The following is a 17,108-nucleotide window of genomic DNA, read 5'->3' as shown; positions in this document are numbered from 1 at the left end:
CAAGTGTCATTTTCTGGCAGTCTTTTTATGATCCTTTATGTGTAAGAATCACATCGTCTGCAAATAAGGATACTTTTACCTTCTTCCTTTCCATCCTGTTTTATCTCTTATCTCTCTCACTTGACATCAATATGTACACAGAAGCACACGTGCATGCATACACACCACACACACACACACACACACACACACACACACACACACGCATGCATAGACAACACTAACATCAAGGACTATGTTGAACAGGAGACATGTTCTTGTTTTATTCCTGATTTTGGTAGAAATGATTTTTCTTTGTTTTTCTCTGTTTAGGAGGATGCTGGTCCATGTGAGGAATAACTTATCTCTTATAACTGGGTTGTTAAGCCAGTAAGGTCACAAAGACCCTCAAATGACATTCTATTGCCATTGTCCTTGGTTATGCTCCAGAACTTAATAAAAACCTATTGTGAAAGACATCATCTATTTGAATAGTGGAATGTTGGGCAGGAGGGGTTGTGGGGAGGAAATCAAGCTGGGACTGACCTGGAAGCTTCACACTAAGCTATTGGCTAACTTTTATAGTGCTGAAGAGGCTATGAAAGCTATTGAAAGAGAGAAGAAATCAATCTAGCTGTGGGAGCTGCTAGCTAGAATTACAAGTAGCCTGGCAAGATATATCAAGCAGTACAGCAGTGCACAGATGTCATGGGCGTAACCATGACAAGATGTAGGGGCCACTCTTCAAAATGAAACCTTTACTTGGTGTCATTATCAGGTCCAAGAACCTGTGTGTGTCCAGACACAGTTACTAGCTCGAGGTGAGAACCCACTGCTATTACTCTGCCAAGAAGACTCAGCAAATCAGGTGGCTTCCTAAGAATTCTCATGATACTCACGGTGACGCAAATGATAAATAGTCCACGTAGTCTCAGAGATTTAAAGATTTGGCCTCCAGTTAATGGTGCTGTTTGGGCAGATGTAGCCTTGCTGGAGTAACTATGTCGCCAAATGTGGGCTTTGAGAGTATGTCACTGTGCCCTGGGAATATAAACTTTATCCTGGAGCCCATTCTAAATCTCCATTTCCTGACTCCAAAGAGGAGAGCAAATTCATTCCGACATATTAGAATGTTGTTCTATTGTGGTGCTCTGCCTGACTGATCCAGAAACAATGGAGCCAGAGAACGGTGCACTGAAACCTCCCAGACCCGAGGCAAGATCACTCCTGCCTCATTTACATTGTTACTCCAATATATTTATCACAGAAATAAAACTGTAATATACTAAGAAGAATATGGCTATTCAAATATACATATATACTCCTGAACTAGTCCAGAAGAATAATAAAATACAAAACTTATTTTGTGTGAAAAGTATTTGAGTTACTGAAATCCTGATGCCCTAAAGTCCCCTCCTGGGAGGAAGGAACACTCATCGAAAGGGAATTCTTGCACCATGCCTGAGCCTATATGGCCATAAAATTATCACATGTCTCCTACAGGTGGTTTACCCTTACAAAAGGTCATTTCCCCCTTCCCAAAAATGTCCTTTCTCTCCCTCTCCTGCTATCAGAATGCTAAACACATAAATGTAGAGAAAATTGTGTTAAGCAAAACGCCAAGCCCAAGAATTTAAATACAAATTTAAATCCACACAGCTTATTTGTGTGAGATTTAAAAAAAGGAAAGTCGATTTTACACAAGAGCAGAGTATCCTAGGATCCTAGTTTACTTTCTGACCAAAAGCAACTGGGAGGAGAACGGCTTCCTTTGGCTCATATTACATTCAACATCAAGGGAAGCCAAAGAAGGACCCAGGCAATAACTGAGGCAAAGACCACAGAGGAATGCTACTGACTGGCTTGCAGCCTCTGGCTTGCTCAACTTGCTTTCATTTGAGATCTAGTACCACCTGCCCAGGGCCAACATCACCCATATCAATGGTGAATGCAGACAATGCCCCACAGATATACCCACAGGCCAATCCAAAGGATGTCATTCCTCAACTGAGTTTTCCTCCTCTCCGGTGATTCTAGTTTGTGTCAAGTTGACCAAAAATTCAGTAGTGTTGGGCTCAGAGTGGAGGGCAAAGGACAGTTAACAGGTATGGGATATGGTTGAATATTCTAATGCTCCCAAGGTCAGGATGGTAAGTACAAGATGTAATTAACTGTGCACTTCCAAACAGCTAGCGGACTTGGATGCCCCCAAAACATGATATGTTTAAAGTTGTGGATTTGTACATCGCTTGACTTCCCTGTGCTGTAGAGAAAGGTTTCTTAAAAGGCGCTATTGTAGTGAGGACCATCTAGAGCGGTTGACTTTGGAAGATTTGAACCTCAGGCATCCATCTCCATAGACAGAGTTTTGCAAATCAAAAGTCTGTTTTCCTCTTACTGGAAGTAGAGACAGAAAGGCCTTGTTAAAGTGCAATCAACAAAATCTATTGAGAAATTCTGCAAGATAAAGAATCTAGTTCTTTCTTGCAGATGATGTAAAAACGGGAGAAGCAATGTTCCAGAAATGCTGAGATGACAAATACCTTAAAAACATGAATAAAATGCCTTAAAAAAAAAAAAACAGAAAAAAGCTAAATATTGTGTGACTTCCAGAACACCCAGCCAGTGCTACACAGAGAAACTATGTCATGAAAACAAATAAGCAATAGCAACCAACCAACAGGAAAAAATGTTAACTATAGTATTTTGGGATATAATAACTATGGTACTTGAGAATTAAAACAATATAGAAAACCTAGGAAGCTGCTACCCAAATATTGGAACAATGATAGTTGCTCTAAAGAAGTATGGGAGGCGCTGCACTTACGAGAGGGCACTCTAATGTATACACTCATTCCCCAAGACCTCGATTAGTTCATTTGTAAGGATTGCAGAGGCAAAATATAAGAACTGAGGTGAGCACATGCCTTGGGACATTTAAGTACACCTAAAACTTCACAGAGTGCTTTCTTAAGCAGTACAGGCCAGAGTTTGCAAAGGAAGTTAGTATAGCTGGCTAGTGAGCCACTCTGTGAGAAGGAACTGCTTTTTAACTGAAGATTTGCTGAACAGAACTTCCATCCCACCCTGGCACTGAAAGACCTTAACAGCAGTCAAATTATATGGAAAGAAACTGAGGAAAACTGAAGGACTTATGTCAGCATATCTGCTGAGAGCCACCTACATTCCAGAAGGCTATTTCAGGGTCAACTATATTTAGTCTTGAGATTATTTTTTCTACATATTTTTGTCACATTTAGCCCTTAGGTACACTTAAAACTGAGTTCTCCTGGTAAAAATTAAATTCAAAACTTAGCTATTCTGTCTGATTTTTTTTCCTATATTCCCAATTTCAATACCCAATATACCACACAAAATATCCTTTCATACACTAGAAAATAGCTTAGTGTCAGCAAGATAGCTCAGCAAATCAGCAGGCTTAGCACCAAGCAGGACATCCCAAGTTCTATCCCCAGAACACACATGGTAGACGGGATGGAGACTCCCACAAATTGTCCTCTGACCTCCACACATGCACACGCGGTATGTGCACAAACGTACACTCTGAATTAATTAATGTTTAAAGAAGTTTGATAGCCAAATTGGTTAATGTTACTTTTCAAAGCTCTCTTTTTTTTTAATTTTTAGTATTTATGTGCGATTGTTTCCCCTGCATGTCAGTATGTATTCTGTGTATTATGTGTCTGGTAATCACTGAAGCCAGAAGAGTGTGTTGGGTCCCCTGGAACTGGAGTTACAGAAGGCTGTAAGCTGCCATTTGGATGCTCGGAACCAAACCAATCAGGGGCCTCACAAAGACCAGCAGCTGTTCTTAACTGCTGAGCCATTTCTCAGTCCCCCCAAAGTTCTCATTTAACCTATCTGCTGGCTACAACACATCAGATATTGCCAATGTCTTTTATTCTCTGAAATCCCCTCTACTTTCCTTTCACTCCCAGGAAACCTCCCCGAGTGCCAGGCGTACTAATCCTTTCCTTTGCTCCTTCAGTATTCCTGCTTTGGGGGACTTGCTTTCTGGTCTCTTTCCTTTTCCTCTCAGTTTAGCCCTCCTGTGCTAAATCCAATGAGTAACCTCTAATACCCTTAAAACACTATTTGAAAAGCAAGAGTTCCACTCAAAACATCACTCTTGGCCACTGACCCACATGTTCTCTGAGTATCTAAACTGCATATCTGAAGGAACTTCAGACCTAGTCTGTCTAGGTTGATCCAATAGCTTCCCCTTCCCTTGGGCACTAACTCAAATGCAGTAGGAGTCTTAATTCTCCCTCTGAAATGGCTACCGAATCTGCCTCAGTTTCTCCAACCTTCTTTCCCACAGGTCTTCGTTATCTTTCACCAGAGCCGGGAGGACATGATTGCCTCGATTCTCTTGAAAGTTACTCTTCTTCCATTTAAAATGAGCACCTATAACTGTATCCAAGCTGCACCTTTAACACCAGACCGTAGATTGTCTAGCTGCTCCGGTATGATGGTCAGCTAGGATCATGAACCAGAACCTGATAGAATAGTGATCGCTGGGAGACAAACGAGTTTGTCAGAAGTTTCTGAGATGTTTCACTGCTATGACGGGAGCCACCTTGAGTCTGCATGATTCTATGGGTTGGGATGCAAGGCTGAATAAAGAGAAAGCAAACTGAGCCCAACATCTACGTCCACTTTCTGACTAAGGGTGCAACGTGAACAGCTGCGTCAGCCTCCCACTGCCTTGCCCTCTCACACTACGGGCCAAAATAAACTCTTCCTCAAGTTGCTTTTGCTGGGCATTTTGTTACAGCAGACAAAAAAAAAAAACAAAACAAAACAAACAAACAAAAAAAAAACAATTAACTTAACAATTTTTCTTTGTGTAGCAAAGGATCTTTTTAATGTTATTGTTTTGATTTTTGTTTAGTGGTTAGTGGGTGCGTGCAGGGTGTGTGGGTGTGTGTATGTTCTGGTGGAGATCCAGTCCAGGTCCTTGTATATCTTAGGCTGTTAGGCAAAGGTTGTACCATCAACTATATCCTGAACACCGCCCTGGTTCCCCCAGTTTCCTTGCCTCGTGCTGTTATACATCAAAATGGGCTGATACAGAGGAAGTCTATAGAAAGCACTAACGCTCTACAGAGCGGGGCTCAGTAAGCACCGTCTTGCCATCTAAGTGTGGAAAGTGTAAGAGCTCACTGGCAATGTTAGGACTTGCATGCTGACTGCCTGGTCTGCATCATTTCATCTTCATAGCAGTGTTTATGAGGTAAGCAGCCACCCTGCTTCACAGATAAGGTAGAGAGGAGACTCTCACCCAAGGTGACTAAGATACAGGCAACACTGAACTTCAGATGTAAGTGTGGCTAAGCCCAGAGTCTCCCCTCACCAACAACACATACAAACTCTGAAAGATCCAAAGTTCTTATGGAAATAGCATCGACATCTTCACCTCCTAACTTTTCAAACTCAAGACTTCAAGTGAAATAACAGACGTCAAAGGAAATTTAAAGGTACGGCTGCTTACCAAAGGGAGCGAAACGATAGCTGTCAGATGAACGTGTTTAAAACACTTACGTTCTCAACTAAATGCTCTCCCATGGTGCAAACCAGAGCTTAGCCTTTCTCCTCCACAGCCTTTCCTAGGCCACCTATTATTTCACTGCTTTTCATATCATTTCTGCAGCTTCCTTTACTTCCTGTCACAGAATCACAGCATCAAAACTACACAGAAAACTCTACCCCTCCCTTGAAAATCTTTTGTGGTTAACCAAGAAATTAACTGTGAGCTCAAGAAACAACATTTCAAGTTCCCTAATATTGCACAAGAGGAACGAACACATCTCTGTCATCTTGTTGCAAAACACCCATGACTTCTACAGCTCTAAGAATGTAGAAATGTACTCAGTTTCTGAGATAGATTAAAAATTCGGTGATTCCAGAACTTTGGAAGCTGAGACAGGAGGATCACACTTTTAAGATCAGCCTAGAGTACATGCCAAGAATTTATCTTTAAAAAGAATTTTAAAATAAAAATAAAGACACAGCTCTTAATCCAATGTATTGAGCTGCCTCAATAGTCTCTTGTATACATAAGATCTTGGCAGAAATGATTGGCAGCTTGTCATCTTAAGAGGAGTGGTAAGGGGCTGGTGAGATGGCTCAATAGGTAAGAGCACCCAACTGCTCTTCCAAAGGTCCGGAGTTCAAATCCCAGCAACCACATGGTGGCTCACAACCATCTGTAACGAGATCTGACGCCCTCTTCTGGAGTATCTGAGGACAGCTACAGTGTACTTACATATAATAATAAATAAATAAATCTTTAAAAAAAAAAAAGAGGAGTGGTAGGGACATCAACTCTGACCATTTGGAACCCTGCAACAATATAACTGGAAATTTCTATATAGTGTTTTCAAATATGCTTTAAAAGTCCGATTAATGGAGGCACTCCCCCGGGAGGGAGGAAGGCAGCTCATAAGATTTCAGAAGCCACCAAAACTTAGAAAGTTCTAGAAACTCAGAAAGTGGGAGAAGCTTCACAGCCTTGTCCCCAAAGTTACAGATGTGGTAAGTACTGCTAGGTATGTGTGCTAGGTACATACGGCTATCTGTGTTCCCTGTCCCCAAAGTTACAGATGTGGTAAGTACTGCTAGGTATGAGTGCTAGGTACGTACAGCTATCTGTGTTGAGGTATTTTTGTAATTTCTTGTAAGCATGGGAGAGAGCTCCAGGAATGCTCACCCACATTGAGGTGAGCTTTAGGAGTGACATAGTTGCCTTGGAGACAGTCACACATAAGGAAATCTCACCCATGCTCCTGCACCTAACCCCACAAAAACATGCTGATTTACCAAGCCAGACTTAGGCAAAATCGTCTTTTAACCGACTATGGTGTGCTGCCTAAGGAAAATGAAACTTTTTTACTCCCCTCTCCCTCTCCCTTTCAAGAAAAGTCATATAGCATGGAAAGTCACCATGCACTATGATGTATATAACTAAAAAGATAGAGTGACTCATTGAAAATAAATAGAAGATAAGGACCCTCAATACTCCAACCTACTTTTCACTGCATAAATCAGTGAGGTCTATGTTATCTCCTATATTCTGAATAAAATAGCCAGAAATCTTACAGAAAGTCTGAAGGCCACACTAGCATACAGCCAATACCTCATTTAGGAAAGGGAAGCCACCAGTCCTATACTCAGCATTCTCCTGACTTAATGGGGGGAGCCCTCGGGAGGCAGAGGTAGACAGATCTCTGAGTTTGAGGCCAGCCTGGTCTACACAGTGAGTTCCAGGACAGCCATGGCAACACAGAGAAACCCTGTCTTGAAAACAAAATAAAAAAACAAAAGCAAGAGAACAAAACAAAAAAAGAAAACAACAACATTACACTTGAGTTATAATTTTATCTTTCTCCCAAATTACGTTATACATTGAAGTGAAAACTGATAGTTATTACTTATGGAATCCAGTTATTTATTAGACTCAATAACATAAAAATAATCCATGTTATTCAGCCTTCTATTGCTAATCATCAACTTCAGGAGGAAAGTTCACTCTGCTTCACACATCCACGAGATGAGGCAGCAGAGAGGCAAGAGTCTAGTGTCCCTTCCAAAGAAACGTCCCCAGTTATATCCCGATACCCTGATAAAATCTCCTTCTTTAAAAGGTTCCATCCTTCCCAGCTAGGAAAATGCCTGCAGCTTAGAGTCTTTTACTAAATCAAAACCTTCCCTCTGGAAACCTTCACAACCCATATGCCTTGTGATTAAATCCAGTTTGTTTGTACATGGGCATCTTCAAAACAAAAAGGGAAACACAAATCGGCAAGGATGGCTTCTACACAGTGACGGCAAAGCCAGCTTTACCAAAATAATTCACATAGGCTAGGCCAGGCGAGGTATGCCGGAAGTCACGAGGCACTGGTAAGAGGAATGATAAATCAAGGTAAGAGGAATGATAAATCAAGGTTGTCTTGAGCTTGCTGGGAAAGAGGAGGGAGAAGTCAGTTTCACAGTGACACTCTCGGTCCAGCGAGGAAGACTGCAGAGGGGAGAGGAGCTGTGGCAAGCTTTCTGGAAGAGAAAGCATGACAGGGAGAAGATCTGTCACCTAACAACAGGCAACCCTCCAGGGTTCAGAACAGCACACCCTGCCCCTACCCTCAGGGTACCTAGGCCAGTCCCACTATTTCTCTTGAAACTGAAGTATCATTGTATAATTCTCTATCTCTTCATTTAAGAACCTCCGTACCACTAACTCATCTCCAAACTGAGATGGATCGACTTCCACCTTCTCCACCTGGATGGGACAGTTCGGTATGCATACGCACACTGTCTTAGATTGCGCCCTACTGCGGTGATAAACACTCAGACCAAGTGCAGCATTAGGGAAGAGTCCTGGCTCAGTCTGTCCTGAAGGTAAGGCAGAGCAGACACAGAGAGAGGCAGCAACCTGGGGCAGAAGCTGAAGCCATGAAGGAGTGCTGCTTAATGGCTTGCTCCCCTTGGCTTGCTCAGCCTGTTTTTTTGGTTTTTTTGGTTTTTTTTTTTTTTTATAGTACCCAGAAACTCCGAGTACCTCTGCATGTACTCTGTGGTGCACATTTATGCATATACATGTACATTTTAATAAATGTAATTATTTTTTTAATTTAAGTGCACTATTCCTGATAGCTCTGCTATACTTGCAGACAGGAGCCTAGCATAACTGTCTTCTTAGAGGTTTCACTGAGCAGCTGATGGAAACACATGCAGAGAGACCTTCAGCTAAATGTTAGGCGGAATTCAGGGATCCCTCTGAAAGAGTAGGGGGAAGGAATGAGGGAGCTGGAGGGGTCAAGGACACCACAAGAAGACCTACACAGTCAACTAACCTGGGCCCTTGGGGCCTCACAGAGACTGAACCACCAAAGAGCACACATGGGTTGGACCTAGGCCCTCTACACATAGGCAGCAGCTGGGCAGCTTTGTCTTCATGTATGTCCCTTAACAACTGGAGTGGTGGCTGAGTCTGACTCTCTTGCCTGCCACCTTTCCCCTAGCTGGATTATCTTGTCTGTTCTAAGTAAGAGAGGATACACCTAGTCCTATTGTGACATTATGTGCCAGGGTGGCCTGGTCTTCAAGGGGGACTTCCTCTTCTCTGAGGAGGGAAGAGGGATGGGGGTATGTGAGGCTGGGAATGGAAGGAGAGGAGGTAGGGAGGGCAGCTGGGATCAGGATGTCAAAACTGAAGAAAATCCTAGGCAATGAGAGACATCTGCGTGCTCACAGACCAGCAGAGAAGCTTCCTCACTGTGATGGTTTATATATGCTCAGCCCAGGGAGTGGCACTATCAGAAGGGGTGGCCCTGTTGAAGTAGGTGTGGCACCGTGGGTGTGGGCTTTAAGAGCCTCAATCCTACCTGCCTGGAAGCCAATATTCTGCTAGCAACCCTCGGATGAAGATGTAGACCTCTCAGCTCCTCCTGCACCATGTCTGCCTGGATGCTGCCATGTTCCTGCCTTGATGATAATGGACTGAACCTCTGAACCTGTAAGCCAGCCCCAGTTAAATGTTGTCCTTTGTGAGATTTGCCTTGGTCATGGTGTCAGTACACAGCAGTAAAACCCGAACTAGGACAATGACCAAAATAGTCTACAGACTCAACCCAAGCCTTACCATATTTCCAATGCCACTCTTCACAAAATCTTTAAGTGAAGGGTAAAAGCTATAAAGGCAATGGGTGAATAAAACTGGACTACAAAAGTTACTAGGTAGAGGTAGAGCCTAAATCTGTAAAGTATGTGCCATGGTGCAAGTATGAAGGCCTGACCTCCAAGTCCTACCACCCACCTAAAATACATGCTGGTAAATCTCCCAGGCTCTTCCAGTGGGCCCCAGTTCAATTCCCAGCAGCCACATAGTGTCTGAATTGTCTGCAACTCTTCTTCCACGGAATCCAATGCCCTCTTCTGGCCTCCACAGGCACCAGGCATGCAGGTATTGTACGGACTGACATGCAGGCAAACAACTATATGTGTATGAAGCCAGCTAACTTCAACCTCTGGCTTCCACATGCAAGTGTGCACACGTACACACGCACACAAATTATGCAATGGGCAGACATATTTTAGCTTTTATAAAAAGCATACCCAAAAGGAATATGTGCTTTAGTCCTACCTCATTTCCACCAATTTTTTTTCAAAACAAATAGGAAATCAGTAAAAGGTATTAATAAACAAATATACATGGGCACGAAGAGAAGCATGTTTAAATTCAAAATGCTTCAGCTTTTACGCTCACAAAGGACACAGTTCAGGGAATCTGATAGGATCTCGTATTAGTGAAGACAGAGAGAAACTAGCAGAAACGTGGGTGTGAGAAAGGACAAACTGTGCAGATAGCCAGCAAGATAATTCCACAGTCCCTACGAAAAGTTCACCTCATTTCTAACTCAGTAGTAGTTCTCCTTCATAGCATTCTTCGGGGAACGCATTCGAAGCTACGCCCATGGAGTTATCTAGAGGGTGTTCACTGTTACATAAGTTAGAACAGAAAGATGTGTGCGAGCAAGCTCATCAAGAGGAATACCCTAGCCAACTGATCCATTTACACTGTTCAAAATAAGGGAAGAGACAAGCTAGCAGTGTATATGTATTGAGCCTAGAGCATCAAGAACTGGTGTTGAAAGACATGAAGCATGGTTCTCTCAGTTCCTCTTTCATGTCTCCACGGGGTGTTCCTGTAGCATGGGGCCGCAGTGGCTGTGGAGTGTATCAGAGGTGCTTTGGAGCTCATTGACATCTTATGTTCATATCCCCAGCAGTCACTGCATAGCCAGGGAGGGGATGCAGGCTTCCCGCTGTGCTCTTCATTGCCTTTCTGAGGGAGAGGCACCCACTAGGGTTCCTTTCTGTGCTATTTCACAGCTTGGTGGAGCCTCAATCAGGCAACTATTATAAATTTGTGCCCCAAGCCTCTCTGAGGTCTATAAATAATCTGGGGGCTTGGGGGGAGGGCTTTGGAGGACTTCTTTGCATTTTATTCTTTGTAATTGACAGCAATAGGAGCCCAGAGCTTTTAACACTCTACGGAGCTAAAGTGAAGAAGACAACGTATCCTCCTTTGGGGCTGGCAGCCTTCCCCTTAGGTCAAGCCTTCCACTGTATGTCTACCCAGGCAGGATCAGCTTTCTGGGGCTTCTAATTTCTGCTCCTACCTTGTGTGTGGTCACACAGCTGTGTACCTGCATGACTCTAAAAAACGAAAACATAATGGCCTGAAATCAAGAATACATCCCCGACTCAGAAGACAGAGGCAGGCAGATCTGAGTTCGAGGCCACCCTAGTCTATAGAGCAAGTTCCAGGACAGCTAGGGCTACACAAAGAAACACTGTCTGAAAAAAAAAAAAAAAACAAAACAAAAAAAAAACAAAAAACAAAACAAAACAAAAAAAAAAAAAACACCAAAAAGAGGCAGGACTTAATCCGTGGTCCTCAGATCACTAGAAACCCTGCAATGGGATTAAGTAGCTCTTGACAAAACTCTGCCTTCTTATGAGCAGTCCAAGCAGCCAGCCTGTTAGAACACAGCTCTCCCTACGTCCAGATTCAAGACACAGAGATGCTTCCTCCCGCACGCCTGCTTCCCATGGAAGATGCATTTTCCATGGACACTGACTAGAGACTGAAAGTTATCCAGGCTTCCAAAACTTTGAGTAAAGCAACCCCCTCTTCAGGACTAGGCTGCTTCTGGTACCCACTCCACTGTAGTAACAAGAAACTAGGACACAGGGCTCCCTCTGGTACTTGCAGCACAAAGACATATTTATCTGCATGAACATACAGCCTTTATCGTCAACATAAAGGTCTAAGATTCCATTCCACATCCTTCAATGCCCCAAACAGACTTCCACATGCAAGGCCTCTCTAGTCAACAATGCTAATATTTCTGCTGCTGAGAACCAGGATGCAGGGCAGGTGCCACTTCTGTCCTGCTGGAGCTTCTGCTTCGGTCCTGTCTGGTGCTCTAGTGGACTGCGTCCTCTGTCACTCCTTGTGAATGTCAGTGCTCACTCACATTTTTCTTCTTTGCGCGTGACCAGTTTTTATGTAATACTTGACAACTCGATCCTAAAATTATCACTAAGTGCTTCAGGCCACTGAAGCGTACTAGGATCCTTCTTCCCTGAGGCAAGCAGTCCAGGAGAGCAGCTGCACAGGAACACACACACACACACACACACACACACACACACACACACACACACAGTCCATCTGCTCAAGCTCCTGACCCTGCAACCTGAGAGGTCCCGCCTGCCTGTGGCTAGGCAACAGGGCTGCATTTCATCATCTCCAGTGACATTACCAAACCTTAACGCAGCTAAATTAGCATACAAGCACCTCCAGCTTCTGCTGCCGCTCTGCTTCCTCCTTCCCTCCTGGGGACCTTGCCAGGTCAGCTGCCCACACCTCGGCTGGTAAACACAATATGGGTTGGGTCAGCAATGTAAATGCACACCTCTGCATCACCAGGCAGATCAAGAAAGCGGCCAGCTGATGTTTTGATTTTCATCTCGTTGTTTAAACTACAACACTGACATGCTAAAAACACAGTACAAGGTACAGAAGAGAAAACACTGATAGTAACAATATAGAAACAGTCTGATTACAGGAATATAAGTAATGACTGCCAAATAGTCCATTATCAAAAGATTACTTAAAAAAAAACCCAGTGATAGCAGAGAGAGGAAAGATATTTTTCCCTCTTTAGTAACATCAATTCCACTTCCACAAACCCATTATTCAGGAAATAGTCTCTAAACTTGACGGAGTTAAAGCATTTAATATGACTTTCTTTTCATAGATTTTGAATATATCACCCCAAAGCTACTCTCTCATTCACCTTAATAACAAGCATAGTTGTTTTAGTGATACTGCTAAAAGAAATGAATACTTTGGCCTTAAGAAGTTATTTGGCCCAGCACAGACTCTGGCGCCAGACTGCCTGGGTTCAAAAGCCAGTTCTCACTTGGGATTAGTCGGATCCTTCAATCTTTTTGTGTGTCTCTGTTTTCATCTACAAACTGAAATAACAGCAGTGCTCACCTAAAAGAACTGCTATGAAGGCTAAGTCCTATTAAGAGAAAAGAAAAAAAAAAAAAAAGATCTGTGGCACACAGTCAACACCATGACTTTCTCAAGCAAATAAAAAAGGATCTTATGTTTAAAAAAAAAAAAAAGTAATCATGCTGTCGTTGTTCCGTCTTTAAACCAAAGGCCATGCTTGTTCGTTCTCCCCGGCACAGGGTCCACATCTTTCCCTTTCTCATTAAGTAAATTTATGGAACGCAGCCAAAGTTGGCATTCTGGCCCAGGACTTGTAACTAACGTATTATGTTTGACTCTCTCTGAAAAAAAAAAAAAAAAAAAAAAAAAAAAACAATACATTAAGCCCAATTTCCAAAATGGCCAGAGGGGAAAAGAAAAGCAGAGTCACAGCAAGAGGGAGACGCCATGAGGACTATCTACAAACAAGGGTGATGTTGAAATCATTATTGGCAAAATGTATCCTTCATGGAAAATACAAACTCCAGTCCTTAGGCCCACAACCTCTAATAACAGCGCTACGGAGATGTGGTGAGTGGGCTTTCAGATCAACCAATTTTCATGAGACAGTTCTTTTAACATATGTTTTTTTTTTAAAGATTTACTTATTTATTATATGTAAGTACACTGTAGCTGTCTTCAGACACTCCAGAAGAGGGAGCCAGATCTCATTGCAGATAGTCATGAGCCACCATGTGGTTGCTGGGATTTGAACTCAGGACCTTCGGAAGAGCAGTCAGTGCTCTTAACCACTAAGCCATCGCTCCAGCCCGAGATGGTTCCTTTAAAAGTGTACTGGAAGTAAGATGACGCGTATGGTTCAAGCTTAAATTCCATGTACCAACAAATGTAGCTCCCAACATGAGAGCAATGTGCCCGCATAAGATACACCCACAGCTCAAAGACTCGAGTGTGCCAAAATTAATGTCACATCTTTGCTTTTCTCAAGTAAACATTAATTCAGACCTTTAAAAAAGGCTTTACTTCATAAGAACTGTTGCAACAGAAGAAAAGCTCTCAACTCAAAATCTTCAAGTGTCTCCACAGCAAACAAGGCTTTCTTTTACGGGGAAGACAGGCAGACTAGCCAGATCTTTAAGAGAGAAGATGGACAAACAGCTAAGTACACAAAAGTCATGACCAGGCCTGGGTGCCAGTCCTTAGGATGCTCAGAAGGGAACCAAGTGAAGTGCAGGGGGAACCCAGAGCGACATGCACAAACCAAGGCAATAAACAACGGGCAGCTGTGAACAACTGTGCTTTCCGTAAGAGCAGGGATCTGGTTTCGGTTGAACGATTAGAATAAAGAGTAGCTAAGAGCTAAGCCTTCTGCAGGTTATGTAAATACCTCGCCTGGTTTAAGTTAATAAATAAGGTATTTCGTGTTGTAGCCTTGAGCATTAATCCTTGATTTCCAGGCACCAGGTTGTTTTGAGTGAGACTTGTGTTCTGAAATCCATTCTGCAAGACTGGCAAAAGATCTCTCCCCTGTATCCCTCCCAAATAAGTGGTTCATCTCACATAGGCAACCAACACATACACACATGTGCGGCCCCACATGTGTATGCAAACACACACACACACACACAATGAACAAAAACAACACAGGAATACAGATTTGACTTTTACAAGAATAAATCCCAAACATTGTAATACAAACATCTGCGAACAACAAAGAGCTGCACAAAATTTTCAACAATGTCTATCGGAAAAAACAAACAAACAAACAAACAAACACACACACACAAAACAAAAAACTCATCACACACTGACAATGGCTTGGAAAATCTGCCACACACAGTTTGTCTAGTCACATGAAACAAAGACTAGAGAAACAGCTCAGAAGACTAGGAAATAGGCAAAAACTGTATATGACATTTTAAAAAAGCAAAATACTAGTCCCTAATGTAATAAAACAGGTTGAAGGAGTTTAGATTCTAATTTTGCTATTGTAATGTCTATTAACCGGTACAGAGACTGCTCTTACTAATTTAAAAATTCTACAATCATTTGTCATATTGAAAACCCAAGCTGGGAAAGACCAAAGCCATGACTTATTTTTAAAACCTTTTCAAACTTATTTTGGCATTTTGAGGCATGACCCACTTACCCGTCACTGAGATATTACAGCTCTTTAAGGAAAGGTTTGAGTATTTCGCCATCATTTCTTCTCGAACAGGTAGACTTGTAAAAGTTGGATCTGTAAGACAAATTATGTGTGGTTACATTTTAGATATCCTCGCCAAGACTTGGTGTCTATTTGAAAAACAGCTTAGTGGGTAAAGATGCTTGCTGCCTAGCCTAATGACCAGAGTTTGGGTGTGTGTGTGTGTTTGTATTGTGTATTGTGTTAGGGTGTATATGTGTGTTGTGTTAGGGTATGTATGTGTGTGTGAGTATATATATATATATATATATATACATACATATATATGTATATATGTGTGTGTATATGTATATATACACATATATAGCATATATATATATATATAGAGAGAGAGAGAGAGAGAGAGAGAGAGAGAGACCATATATAACAAAAACACACATATGATAAAGGGGTCTGGTCTTTCCTAATAAAAATTATTCATTCCCATTTTGGGGCACAGCACATATTGGGTAAGTTCAAAGAAGAGGCCATAAACTACTCAGTGCTCCTTAGGAAGTTAAAAATGAGTAGGAAAGCAAGTTATGTGGCAGCCACCTGACCTTGAAGGTTGCCAAGCATCTATCCCCTCATTTGAAAGTTTTCTTTTCCTGGCCTGGCTGAACACTAAGATGTCTCGCATGTCATCGCATGCCCTATCTCTGAAACAAGAAGGGAGACCTTTTCAGAGGGGCAAACCTCACTCAGTCTGATGACGGTTATTCTGATTCACACAGCCAGTCACAGGAGAGTGACAACAACAGAAAACATAAGGGAGGGCGCTTTGTGACATTTTCCCTCTGACCCCACTTAACCAAGGAAGGATAAAAGCACCTGGTATACAGTGTGTGCTGACAAGGAGTGAGATGGGGTAAGCGAATCCCTAAAAGCTAATGAGTGCGAAAGCAGCTGTTTGGATCACAATTGATTTAAGACTCATTAAAACTTCAGAGAGGCACTTATTTCTAGTATTAACTGTCCCGAGCCTATGTCCTTCACACGTGAGCACGGAATCTACAGAGTGTAAACCGACTCTAGTAAGGGAATGAGAGCATAATCAGGAGACCAGGCGATTTTCCTTTTCGCCTCCAGGGACCTACTCTGAAAGAACCGATCTGGGACCTACATTAGAAAGAGGAAGAGGAGGGGGCTCTAAGGCTCAATGGGGCTGGACAAAAACCTCAGCTCACAGAAGCTGAAAGAATACCAAGAAAAGGAAAATCAGGCCACCCGATGCAAGCAAGAGATCCTAGAGAGTCCCAGAACATCCTAGCTGTTCCAGCCATTGCTAACTACCAGTTCATTCACATATATTATATTGTAGCTGTTTCCAGACACACCAAAAGAGGGCATTAGATCCCATTACAGATGGTCATGAGCCACCATGTGGTTGCTGGGAATTGAACTCAGGGCCTCTGGAAGAGCAGTCAGCGCTCTTAACCACTGAGCCATCTCTCCAGCCCCGACATCAACCTTTTTATCTTATCATCTTATTTTGGTTTTTCAAGACAGGGTTTCTCTGTGTAGCCTTGGCTGTCCTGGAACTCCTTCTGTAGACCAGGCTGGCCTTGAACTCAGACCTTCATCTATCTCCTGAGTGCTGGTCTTAAAAGAGTGTGCCACCTTTGCCCAACTAAAGCATCGATCTTTATCGGATATTCTCCTTCCAATGAACTTGCAAAAGAATTCCTTTAGGAAGCAGCAGGAACAAATGCTACAGTATAAAAGCAGGGGAGGAGACACTAGGAGAGTACAAGGGAGTTCTCTGGACATTTTCTGCAATCAAAGAAGCGAGTGTGGAAACCTCTCTGCCTCTCGGAGGGAGGGCACTGGCATTGAAGGGATGATTTAGCAAGCATGTGTACGCAGCAGAAACTGGCAGGGGACGACCCAGAC

At 42.7% G+C, this 17,108-nt stretch overlaps 1 protein-coding gene across 1 annotated transcript in view; it reads right to left on the bottom strand.

Moving 5' to 3' along the window:
* Emb (embigin) overlaps nt 1-17,108 on the bottom strand; it is a 53,843-nt gene that overhangs the window by 26,420 nt on the left and 10,315 nt on the right. The window contains exon 2 of the mRNA NM_010330.4: nt 15,180-15,269. Within this exon, the coding sequence (NP_034460.3) occupies nt 15,180-15,269 (90 nt within the window). The remainder of the gene's footprint in view (nt 1-15,179; nt 15,270-17,108) is intronic.

Source organism: Mus musculus, chromosome 13, assembly GCF_000001635.26.
Source record: "Mus musculus strain C57BL/6J chromosome 13, GRCm38.p6 C57BL/6J".
NCBI lineage: Eukaryota > Metazoa > Chordata > Mammalia > Rodentia > Muridae > Mus > Mus musculus.
This window is presented reverse-complemented; position numbering and strand designations above follow the sequence as displayed.